At 35.4% G+C, this 12,535-nt stretch overlaps 1 protein-coding gene across 1 annotated transcript in view; it reads right to left on the reverse strand.

Annotated features, from left to right (window-relative positions):
• Positions 1 to 12,535, reverse strand: part of CCDC7 (coiled-coil domain containing 7) — a 432,318-nt gene that overhangs the window by 294,879 nt on the left and 124,904 nt on the right. Inside the window, exon 14 of the mRNA XM_070500835.1 lies at positions 3,423 to 3,488. Coding sequence (XP_070356936.1) covers positions 3,423 to 3,488 — 66 coding nt within the window. The remainder of the gene's footprint in view (positions 1 to 3,422; positions 3,489 to 12,535) is intronic.

Consider the following 12,535-nt stretch of genomic DNA (forward strand, 5'->3'; position numbering starts at 1 on the left):
CATTATATATTGATTTTTGGATGAGCAAATCCTCCTTAATTTTTTTTGTATAATCACCAGTTTCTTATCCCAATACATCCTGTAATAATTCTAACTTCAAAAATAATTCCACTTGTATCTAGAAGTAAAATTCTTTAAGTTTGTATATCAATTTGGAGAAAATGGAAAACTGGAATATTTATAATATTGAGGCTTCAAAACCAAAAATATAAATTTCTATTTATTCACCGTTCATCTATATCTCTCAGTAAAGTATATTTTTCTTCATATAAAACTCTATGTATTTTTGGAGTGATGTCAGCATTATAGCAGAGTGATGTCTCCCCTTAGAGTCTCCCCCTAAGGTACAACAAAAGGGACATTCATATGCCAACAGACAACATTGGTATATGAATCTGAGACATCTGAGAGACCCACACAGCCATATGCCTAAAAGTGGAGGTCCTGGACATCCCAGAGGAAGTAGAAGGGAGTAAGGGGAATCACCTCTCCCTCTCCCAATGGCAGTGACCCAGGGCTCTGGACCATGCAGCTCTAAGAGGAGAGGGCATAGGGGTGGCTGTCTATGGGAGCACCTTTGCCATCCAAGTCCCTTCACAGCCCATGGGAAAGCCCCATAGAGTGGAACTAAGGTATGTCAGTTGTATCATCATCAAGCTAGCACCCCACGAGAGCAGATATTGAGGGCAGTGTGAGAATGCCCCTGGGATTGTGCAGGCAAAAGAAAGTGCCCTTCTGCTAGCCCTGCACTCCAGCCCAGCCAGTCACCCAGAGCACCTGTGCAGTTAGAAAAGCAGTGGCTGGAGCAAGCAAGTGGCAGATATTGGTGGGCTCAGAATACACAGCTCTTGACCCCTACCCAGGGGCAGCAGGTGGAAGCCATGACCAGAGACCATCACTAGGCAGAGGCACAAATACATGCTGTCAAACAGTATGAAGAAATATATTACATCTCCAGACCATAAGGAAAATGACAAGCACTCAGAAATCAATCCTGAAGGCACAGAAACATATAGTCTAAATGACAGAGAATTCAAAATAGCTATCATAAAATAACTCAATGAGTTACAAGAAAACACAGATAGTTCTATGAAATCAGAAATGTTGGAGATGAAAAACACAACAAATGAGGTAAAGAAAAATCTGGACTCCCTAAATAATAAAACTAATATAATGGAGCAACGAGTCAAGAGTCTGGAGGACAGAAATATAGAAATGCTCCAGATGGAGGAGAGAGAACTAAGACAAAAAAGAGATGATGAAACTCCCTGAGAAACATCCAACTCAATTAGGAAATGCAACATAAGGATTATAGGTATTCCAGAGGGAGAAAAGAATGAGAATGGAGCAGAAAGCTTGTTCAGGGCCTGGCCCCAAGGCTGAATGGTTAAGTTTGTGTGCTCTGCTTCAGCAGCCCAGGGGTTCACCAGTTTGGATCCTGGGTGCTGACCTACATGCTGCTCATCTGGCCATGCTGTGGTGGCATCCCACATGGAAGAACTAGAACGACTTACAACTAGGATATACAACTATGTACTGGGGCTTTGGGGAGAAAAGAAAAGAAAGTTTGTTCAAAGAAATAATGGTTGAGAACTTCCAAAACCCGGGGAAGGAGCTGGAAATACAAGTGAAACAAGTCAATCGCTCTCCTAACTATATCAATGTAAAAAGACCTTCTCCAAGACATATAGTAGCAAAGCTGGCAAAAGTCAGTGACAATGAAAAAATACTAAAGGCAGAAAGACAGAAGAAAATAACTTACAAAGGAACCCTTATCAGGCTTTTAGTGGATTTCTCAGCAGAAACCTTACAGGCTAGGAGAGAGTGGAATGATATATTCAAACTTCTGAAAGATGAAAACTTTCAGCAAGATACTCTATCCAGTGAAAATATCCTCCAGATATGATGGAGAAATAAAAACTTTCCCAGATAAACAAAAGCTAAGGGAGTTCATTGCCACAAGATCTCCCCTACAAGAAATGCTCAAGAAGGCCCTCATACCTGAAAAAAAATGAAAGGGGTTACAAAGCCTTGAATAAGAAGATAAATAGGTAGACAAAATCATAAAATTGCAGCTGTCTATCATAACAGGTTAGCAAAAAATTATAACATTAAAGATAAAGGGAAGGAAAACACCAAAAAGAATTATAATCATGTCATTTTAACCACAAACTCACAACACAAAATGGAATAAGTTGTGACAATAACAACTTAGAAGGGGAATAGGATAGGGATTGAATCAGTTTAGTCTAAGGAAATAAGAGGTTATCAGAAAATAGACTATCTAATTTACAAGATTTTTTTATGCAAACCTCACGGTAGCCACTAAACAAACAATCAGAACAAGACACAAATACTAAATAAAGAGAAAACTAAAAAAAACCATCATAGAAACTACCTAACTCAATTGGTAGTCCAAAATACATGGGGCAAGAAACTAAGGAAGTGCAGAAGAACTGGAAGACAAGTGATAAAATGGCAGCATTAAGCCCTCATTTATCAATAATCACTCTAAAGGCAAATGGATTGAATTCTTCAATCAAAAGACACAGAGTAGTGGGGTGAATTAAAAAACAAGATCCAACAATATGCTGCCTCCAGGAAACACATCTCAGCTCCAAACATAAACACAGGCTGAGAGTGCAGGGATGGAAGACAATACTCCAGGCTAATGACAAACAAAAGAAACAGGTGCTGCCATACTTACATCAGAAAAAGTAGACTTCAAGATAAAAAAAGCAATGAGCAACAAAGAGAGGCAGTATATAATGATAAAAGGGACACTCTAAGTAGACAAAACTGTGTATCTTTTGTTAAATATGATATCCTAACATTATGAATACATTTTTTTCTATTATGTTTTCTAAATGATTGTTTCTGATAAAAAGGAAACATTGTTTTTTTATATCTATTTTATCTCCAGCCACCTTTTTAAACTATATCATTAATAAATGTGTGTGTTATCTTGTATTTTTTGGAATTAAAATTATGTACTACACAAATAATTATACTTTTATCTATCCACTTATGAAAATATTTGTAGATTCTTTCATTTCTAATTTTATTGTTTAGCAACAATTTGAGAAAGAACAGTAAGAGCCAAAGTCCTAGTTTAACTGAGTTTAACTGGAATGCCTGCAAGATTTTACTTTTATATCTAATATTGTCTCAGTTTGAAATAGATTCTTTTTGCTTGACTAAACAAGTTTACTCCTCTTTCTAGCTGATTGTGTTAAATAAGAACAAATATTTAATTTTATTAGCATATTGCTATTGCATAAAATGAATATACTTAAAACCTGGCAAAACAGTAAAATATACAGACGACTTAGTTTACAAGGTCAAAATTATTCATTTAACAAGTTCTTTGAAGATATTTCCTTTATTTGTTAACAATTTTAAAAGAACATGATATCCTTTACCTGTAAAGCTTGTTTCAGTTTTTCCTGAAGGATTTTGTTCTCACTTTCCAGAGCATGTGCTATTTTCTACAATATAATATAAGGAAAAAAATTATTCATTCTGGTATTTTTGTTTTTATTAATTTACTGTTACAATTATTACTTTTCTAAATTCCAAAGATAGCTAAGATGATAATTTGAGCGCACACAGTTACTGTATGCTTCTCAGGCATATGGGTGGATAATATCTATACCTGTAGCTTCCCATTGATTTTCCACAGGCAAAGTGACCTTGAGTCTGGCAAATTATAACTACAGTAAATGAAACATTTCATTTTTCCTTTTCTCTAGGCCTGAAATATTTACATACAAACATTTCCAATTTTATGAAAAGAAGCAACTCTACCCTTAACACAAAATAAACATAGTTCTGGCTTTGTGAGAATGAGTGGATTCTATTACACAGGAAAAGTCTCAAGAATTCTCCATCAGATGGAAGACAGTTTAAGGAGCCATACCCAAAGTCCTCAGTTCTGCTTATGGTATAGCAGAGCAAGTTTCTACTGGAGAAACCCTGCCACACATAACCACAAACTCTGAAAGAAATACAAATATCAGCACTGGAGAGCAACCAAGAGTAGGTAGATTCTTGAGAGAAGGTGAGACTTGAAAGAAAGGAAGAGTCTTAGGTAAGATTCTTGTTTCCTGGTTTCTAGTCTGAGGGCAAGCACAATCTGAGCCAGGCAGAGCACCTAATAGCTGATAGAAAACCTGAGTTTTTAGGCCTTACCAACCAGAGGACAGAGTTTACAGCAGTCACAGCCACTGCAAAGGTTAGAGAGAAGTCACACAAAGAAGAGAGCCAGAGAGAAGGAGCCTCAAACTGTTTGTATAAACTCTGCCCAAGTCCCCCTCTAACCACTGAATCACATATGCATAGGGAAGACTCTAGGTAGCCTAGCAAAAGCTAAAAGAAGTGAAATGCAATTAGAATGCTGCCTAAATACAGAATCTTTATTTTGCATTCCATCATGTTAATTATAAATTAAAGCAAAACAAAGAAATATAGTACCAATCATCACAAGAATATGGCAAAATACAGAGTTTCAACAAAATGACATTCTCAATATCCAAGATACAATTTAGTATTACTTGACATTTGAAGAAAAAGGAAAATGAGACTTATTATTAAAATAAAAAACAATCTACAGGGAGTGATCCCAAGATAGTCCAGATTTTAGAATTAGCATATAAGCTTTTAAAGAAACTATTATAACAATACCCAAAGTAAGAAAAAATATGCTCATACTAAATAAAATTATGAAAATCTCAGCAGAGAAATACAAACTATAAAAAACAGCCAAATGGAAATTTTAGAACAGAAGAATACAATATCTGAACATAAAAATTTAATGGATGAACATAGGAGTGGATTGAATATGACAGTGAAAAGTCAGACCATTTGAGGATACATCAATAAAAAATTTCTATCTAAAGACAGAGAGAACAAAGATTTTTTTAATCTTTTTTTAAATGATTTTTTTAAATAATTTTTTAAATGAATAGAGACTGAGGAACATCTGTGATAATATCAAATATCTAACATACAATTATGTTCCTATAAGGAAAAGAGAGAGAAGTGGTAGAAAAAGTGTTTGAAAAATAATAGTTGAAAATTTCCCAAACTTGGTGAAATTTACATACTCGAGATGTTCAGAAAATCCCAAGTTGTTGTATACAAAGAAAACCATGCCCACACACATCAGAGTCAAACTGTTAAAACCACGTAAAAAGAGAAAATCTTCAAAGCAGACAAAGAAAAATGACAAATTACAGATAGGGAAACAATGATGTGAATGGCTATTTGCTTCTCATCAGAAAAAAATGAAAGCCAAACAAAAATAGAAGAAAGTCTTTAAAGTGTACAGTAAATGTCCTCTTCTGAAACAGAGTTATTTTAAAAAACAAAAGAAAGCTTTAAATCTACATTTTTATTCTCATTGAAATTTGAGAGGACATAGCATCTATAAAAACAGAAGCAGGCAATGCAATAAAAATAAACCTTCCATCCACTGCTCAAGAGGTTTCTATATACGGCCTGTGAGGTACTCGGGAAACTCACTTCCATACACAGGCACAGAAATATAATAAACCATCTCATGGAACTAAGCAACTTGAACAATCCAAAGAGGTATCCCTATAAAGCAGAACTAAAGGGACAAACAGAAAATAATTAGAAAGAAAGAATGAGAACTCTGATGGAAATCTCTGATCAATGTCACCAGAGCCATCAATTAGGGTCTCCTGAGATCTGTTTTTAAAACATGATTTTTTAACTTAAAACTTCAAGAGGAAGTGAGATTGAGAAAGGCTCCTTTAGTTTTTTCTCTTTTTTATTCAGGTAACAATGGTTTATAACATTATATAAATTTCAGGAGGACATAATTATATTTCAACTTCTGTATAGACTGCATCGTGTTCACCACCAAAAGTCTAGCTGAAAGGCTCCTTCTGAGAACACATTTAGGAATACTGTAAATGGAAGAAATACCTCATAGCATAGAACAAACTTACAAGTAGAAGCCAAGATGAAAATATACAAGATGTAAAGAATAAATCTAGGACTCATAATATACAAATATTAGTTTCAGAGGCATAAAAGGAAGAAGAAAGAGAAATAATAATGAAAGAAATACAAAACAAAACTTCCTTGAGCTAAATTTAAAAAAAATAATAATAATAAGGCCTGGTAAAATCTCTAAACTTCAGTGAGAAATGAGAGCAAGAAGTTAAGACTGAGTCCCAGACAACATCAAATTACCATACCCACCTGAAACCATCTACTCAAACTTTCCATGAGAGAAAAATAACATTCTATCTTAAGTCATTGAATTATATGAGGTCTCTTTAAATAGCATCCTAGCCTATTTTCTAATTAATAAGGATATACAGAATTAAAACAATAAAATGAATCCACATTTAATTGAATTTTATAAAGAGAGAAAGTGAGAGGGGGAGAGAAAGAAAAGAAAAGAGAATATATACTCCACTGTGATAGACTACAAATGGCCATAAATTCTTTGTAGCAGCTCCCATCAAAAGGTGGAGTCTATTTCCTCATTCCTTGAAACTGGGTTGGCTTGTGACTTGCTTTGGCCAACAGAATACAGTAGACCCCCCTTAAGCTCTGAGGATACATTCTAAGACCCCCAGTGGATGCCTGAAATTGCAGATAGTACCTAACCCTATATATACTATGTTTTTTATATACATACATACCTATGATAATCTTTAATTTATAAATTAGGCACAGTAAGAGATTAACAACAAATAATAAAATAGAACAATTATAACAATATACTGTAATAAAAGTTACCATAGACCTTAGCGACTTCGGCATACAATTTTTTTCTTTCCTTATTAAGTTGAGAACTTTCACCTTTTCACTTAAAGGAAGCACTTTACAGCTTCTCTTTGGCATATCTGATTTGCCGGCATTGCTACTCTTGTGCCTTGGGGGCATGATTAAGTAAAACAAGGGTTACCTGAACACAAGCACTGCAATATTGTGACAGTTGATCTGATAACCAAGACAACTACTAAGTGACTAACAGGCAGGCAGCATATAGAATGAGGATACACTGGACAAAGGGATGATACATGTCACAGGCAGGATGGAGCAGGATGGCTCAAGATTTCATCACTCTACTCAGAACAGCACACAGTTTAAAACTTATAAATTGTTTATTTCTGGAATTTTCCATTTAATATTTTCAGACCACAGTTGACCATGGGTAACTGAAACTGTGGAAAGCAAAGCCACAGATAAGAGAGAACTACTGTGCAATGCACTATCTGAGGTCTGAAATTAGGCCTCAAGAAGACTTCCACTTTCGTTTTGCTCTCTTGCTACTGAGAATCCTTCTATAAACTACCCAGGGCTAGCCTCCTGGAGGACGAGAGACTAAAAAGAGGTTTCATCTGTCTTAGATGTTCCAGTGGGACCTCATATATGTGAATAAAGCTATCTTAGACCATCCAACCCAACCCAAGCCTCCCCAGAGAGAAAACCTATCCAGTCACTATGAAAAATAATGAGTATCTGCTGTTTTAAATCACTAAGTTTTGGATTAATTTGTTATTTAGGAAAAGTTAACTGGTATACCTAACAATAGAAAATGTGCATTATTTTATGTCATTAGAATATTTACAAAAAATGAATATTGTGTTGGATTATTTCCATAAATGGCCACTGATAATTTATTCCAATCTATGCCACTCCTCCCCTTAAACATGGGCTAGCCTCATGACTTTCTTACAGAACGTGGTGAAAAAACTTTAAGGACTTCCAATTCCAGTCTATAACAAGCTTTTTTGTTTTTGCTTTTGCCTGCTTGGGTCCCAACCATCAGGTAAAGAAGCTTGGGCTAGACTAGTGAATGACAGGACACCAGACATGTGAGAGAAACTATCTTGGACATTTCTGGCTCTAGCTAAGCTCCCAGCTGAATGTACCGTGTGAATAATCTCAGTCAACATGACATGAAACAGAGACACTGCCTAGCTGAGTGCAGCAAACCCATGAATTGTGAGAAATACTAAATCATTATTGTTTTAAGACACTAAACTTTGGGGAAGTTTGATATGAAGCAATAGAAATATCTAGATGCAGGGTTGGCACAACAAGAAAAACTTAAAACATCAGGCATTGGCTTTGGGTCCAGCAGGTGAGGAGAAGCTGGAAGAGTGGTAAAGAGACTATTGGTGGAGACCAGAAGAGTAGCAAGAAGTCTATAGCTGAAGACAGGAAGAATGTCAAAAAATCTATGACGGAGGCTATAAAAGGCAGTGAGGCTAAAAAATGTATACTGGAGGCTAGAAAAGGTGGGAGGCACTCTGTTATGTAGTGACAGAACAATTAACAAAACTCAGGCCATGAGTAACTTGCGAGGTTAAAAACATACCTAATAAACTTGTGGATCTAGCTAAGGAAATTTCCAGTAGGACTGCTAAAAGTATTATTTGGTTTATATTAGTAACATAAAATAAGGTACTTCAAGAAGAGAGATGAGTTAAAGAAAGAACTGTTAAATTTTAAAACAGAAATTAGAAAACATATAGAGCATCCAGGACAGTTTCTCAGCCTGAAAAAAAAATTCTCAAAGTAAGAAATTACTTTAGGGCAAAGATCAAAGCTGTGGTACCGATAATAAAACACAGCTTCGGAGTAAAAGTCAAATCTAGGGTGTGGCTATAAGACCATTTGTTAAGACCTCTGAAAGATTTAATTATTCTTCATGTATCCTCCTAATTAGACAACAGGATTTTAATAATCTTGAGGGTATTGTCTTACAAAAGCCTGACATATCTTAAGTAAAAAGAGAAAGAATTATGGATGTGGATTTGGGGTAAAAGAAAGAACCACAATGACATATATGGAAAACAAAGTTTTTAAGAAAAATATCACCATATTAGACTAAAAACGAGAGAGACATTTCAAAATGAAAAGAGATCTCTAGGTCCCCAATTTTCTATGAGTAGGAAGCAGGCTGACAGAGCTATTCAGCTGCAAACATGGGCCATTTGTTATGAAAAAGGAATGATGATTCAGAGAGTGGAACCAATGTACCAAACTGCAAAATAAAGTGCTACTTAGAACAACAGATTAGGGAACCATTGCCAGGGAGCAAAACTAGACATTACTCAAGGTATATTCCCCACCCAGAGAGTAAGGAGAACTGGTGATATGTATCTAGTTGGGTATCAAAATTGCTCTGGATCATGTGCCTTCTGTTTCCCCCCTTTTGAATAATAGTATCTATTGCAGTTACCCTATCCTTTTCTCAGTAGTATATGTTAGGTATGTTTTGGAGGGGTGGGATACAGATAATTTGCCTTTTTAAAAAGATAAAAGATCTTCAGATCAAGAGGAGCTGTGCCAAGAAACCTCATCCATATCTAGACCTGGTACGGATGATAGATCCTAGACTTAAGATAAAACTAGAATGCAATGAGACTTTAGAAGGAAGGGAAGAGTAATTTTCCATGTGGGAGAAATATTAACAGGTGGCCAGAGCGAAAACTATCATAGATTTTTCCCAAAATGACCATCTATAATTTGTCGCATCCCTATATACATATGTCACTTCTCCCAGCAAGAGGTAGAGTCTATTTTCCCTCCCCTTGAGTCTGAGCTGGCCCCTAACCAGTAAAATGTGGTGGAAATTACATTCTAAATTCATAAAGCTTCTGAGCCCAAGTCTTAAGAGGTCTTGCAGATTCTACTTTTGACCTATTGGATTCTAGCTGCCATGCAAGGATGCTTGGGCTTGACTACTGAATGATGAGCAACCACATGAGAGAGAAGGATTCAGCCCTTAGCCATCCCACCCACCACCAGACATATGAGGAAGCCATCATAAAGATTCCACAGCTGAGTGAAGAAACATGAGTGACCTCAGTTGACACAACATGGAGCAGAAGAATCCTTCCACTGAATCAAGTGAACCCCAAAATCAATAATAAATAATTAATTATTGATGTATTAAAGCTCTAAATGTTGATGTAGTTTGTTATAGAGTAACAGAAAACTGAAACAAAAACATGCACTTGACCACAGAGAAAATCTTTTAAAACTTCCAAAAAGTGGAGATGTTTCATCATATTTTCTGATGTTAATTATATAAACAAGTAAGCCAACAATGAAAAGGTGAACTAAAAACATTTTTTGAAACAGAGAAACTCAAACATCTATAAAATACAAAAAAAATTATATTCAGTGAAAAACGCATAGCCTGTAGAGTGTTTTTATTAAACAAACATAATAATAAATAAGTTACATATACAACTAATATGGATTTGAAAAGGAACTAAAAATAAACTAAAGAAAAAGAGGTAAAAGAAATTAATAAAAGTAAGGTTAAACTAACTAAATAGAAAGCAAACAATAAAAGCAACAAGAAATAAAACAATAGAAGAGCTAAAGGAAACCCAAAACCACTTAGTTGAAAACATCTATAATATATAATGCCCTGACAAACCTGATTAAAAGGAAAAGAAACAAACAAATGAACAAACCAATAATTCTGTAAGTGGAAAAGAAATGGGAAAAGAGGTAGAAAAATAGATACAAGAAAAAGAAAAGAATAAAAAGAACTCAAAGATAACATAATGTAAAATTCTAAGCAATAAACTTGAAAAACCATTATAAATGGATGAGTTTTTATCAAAATATAAACCACCAAAATAGATGCCCCCATAATCTCAAAAAGAATTGAAAAAGTGGTCAAAGAGCTACCGGTTTTTAAAAAGTCTGCTAGATGATTTTATAGGTAAGTTCTACATAATTTTCAAACTATATCTTTCTTTTAAAAAAGAGCTTTTTGAAGAAAGCACCAAAAATAAGTATAATCACTTCACTTTAATCACAAACTCACAACAAAACAGACTAAGTTTTGACAACAATAACTTAGGGAAGAGGAAAGGGATGGAAACTGCTCAGACTAAGGAGATAAGAACCTATCAAAAAATGGACTAGCTCATCTATGAGATCTTTTCTACAAATCTGATGGTAACCACTAAACAAAAAATCAGAACAGAGACCAAATGATAAATAACGAGAAAACCATCATAGAAAGTCACCCAATTAAAATGTCAGTCAGAAACACACAGGAAGAGAAACAAGGGAAATACAGAATAACCGGAAAACAAGAGATAAAATGGCCCTATTAAGCCCTCATATATCAATAATCACTCTAAATGTAAATGGATTGAATTCCTCAATCAAAAGACACAGAGTCAGGGGCTGGCCTGGTGGTGCAGCAGTTAACTTCGCATGCTCCACTTCAGCGGCCCAGGGTTTCCGGTTTGGATCCCAGGTGTGGACCTACACACTGCTTATCAAGCCATGCTGTGGCAGGCGTCCAACATATAAAGTAGAGGAAGATGGGTATGGATGTTAGCTCAGAGCCAATCTTCTTCAGCCAAAAAAAAAAAAAAGGGAGGATTGGCAGCAGATGTTAGCTCAGGGCTAATCTTCCTCAAAAAAAAAAGACACAGAGTAGCTGGATGGATTAACAAACAAGACCCAATAACATGCGGCCCCCAGGAAACGCATCTCAGCTCTAAAGACAAACACAGGCTCAGAGTGAAGGGATGGAAGATGATACTCCAAGCAAATGGCAAACAAACAAAAGCAGGTGTTGCCATACTGATAATCAGCCAAAGCAGACTTCAAGATAAAAAAGGCAATGAGAGACAAAGAGGCTCAGCATATAATGATAAAAGGAACATTCCACCAAGAGGACATAACACTTATGAATACATATGCACCTAACACACGAGCACCAAAGCACATAAAGCAACTATTAACAGATCTAAAGGGAGAAATTAAAAGCAACACAATAATAGCAAGGGACCTCAACACCCCACTTATATCAATGGATAGATCATCCAAACAGAGGGCAACAAGGAAATTGTGGAAGAAACGAAAAACTAGACCAGATGGACTTAATATATATAGAATACTCCAGCCAAAATCAGCAGAATACACATTCTTCTCAACTGCACATGGAACATTCTCAAAGATAGACCACATGCTGCAAAACAAAGGAAGACTCAATAAATTTAAGAAGATTGAAATCATATCAAGCATCTTTTCTGACCATAATGCTATGAAACTAGAAATCAACTGCAAGAAAAAAGCTGGGAAAGTCACAAATATGTAGAGACTAAACAACGTGCTACTGAAGAACCATTGGATCAACAAGGAAATCAAAGGATGATCAAAAAATATTAGGAGACAAACGAAAATCATACCAGCTCTTATGAGATGCAACAAAAGTGGTTCTAGGATCGCAATTCATAGTAATAGAGGCACACCTCAAAAAACAAGAAAAATCTCAAGTAAGTAATCTTAAACTACACCTAACAGAACTACAAAAAGAAAAAACAAAGCCCAAAGTCAGCAGAAGGAGGAATAATAAAAATTAGGGCAGAAACAATGAAATTGAAACCAAAACGTAGAAAAGATCAATGCAACAAAGAGCTGTTTTTTTGAGAAGATAAACAAAATTGACAAACCCTTAGCCAGACTCACTAAGAAGAAAATAGAGAATGCTCAAATAAATAAAATT

The sequence above is a fragment of the Equus asinus genome, chromosome 29, assembly GCF_041296235.1.
Source record: "Equus asinus isolate D_3611 breed Donkey chromosome 29, EquAss-T2T_v2, whole genome shotgun sequence".
In the NCBI taxonomy this organism is placed as follows: domain Eukaryota; kingdom Metazoa; phylum Chordata; class Mammalia; order Perissodactyla; family Equidae; genus Equus; species Equus asinus.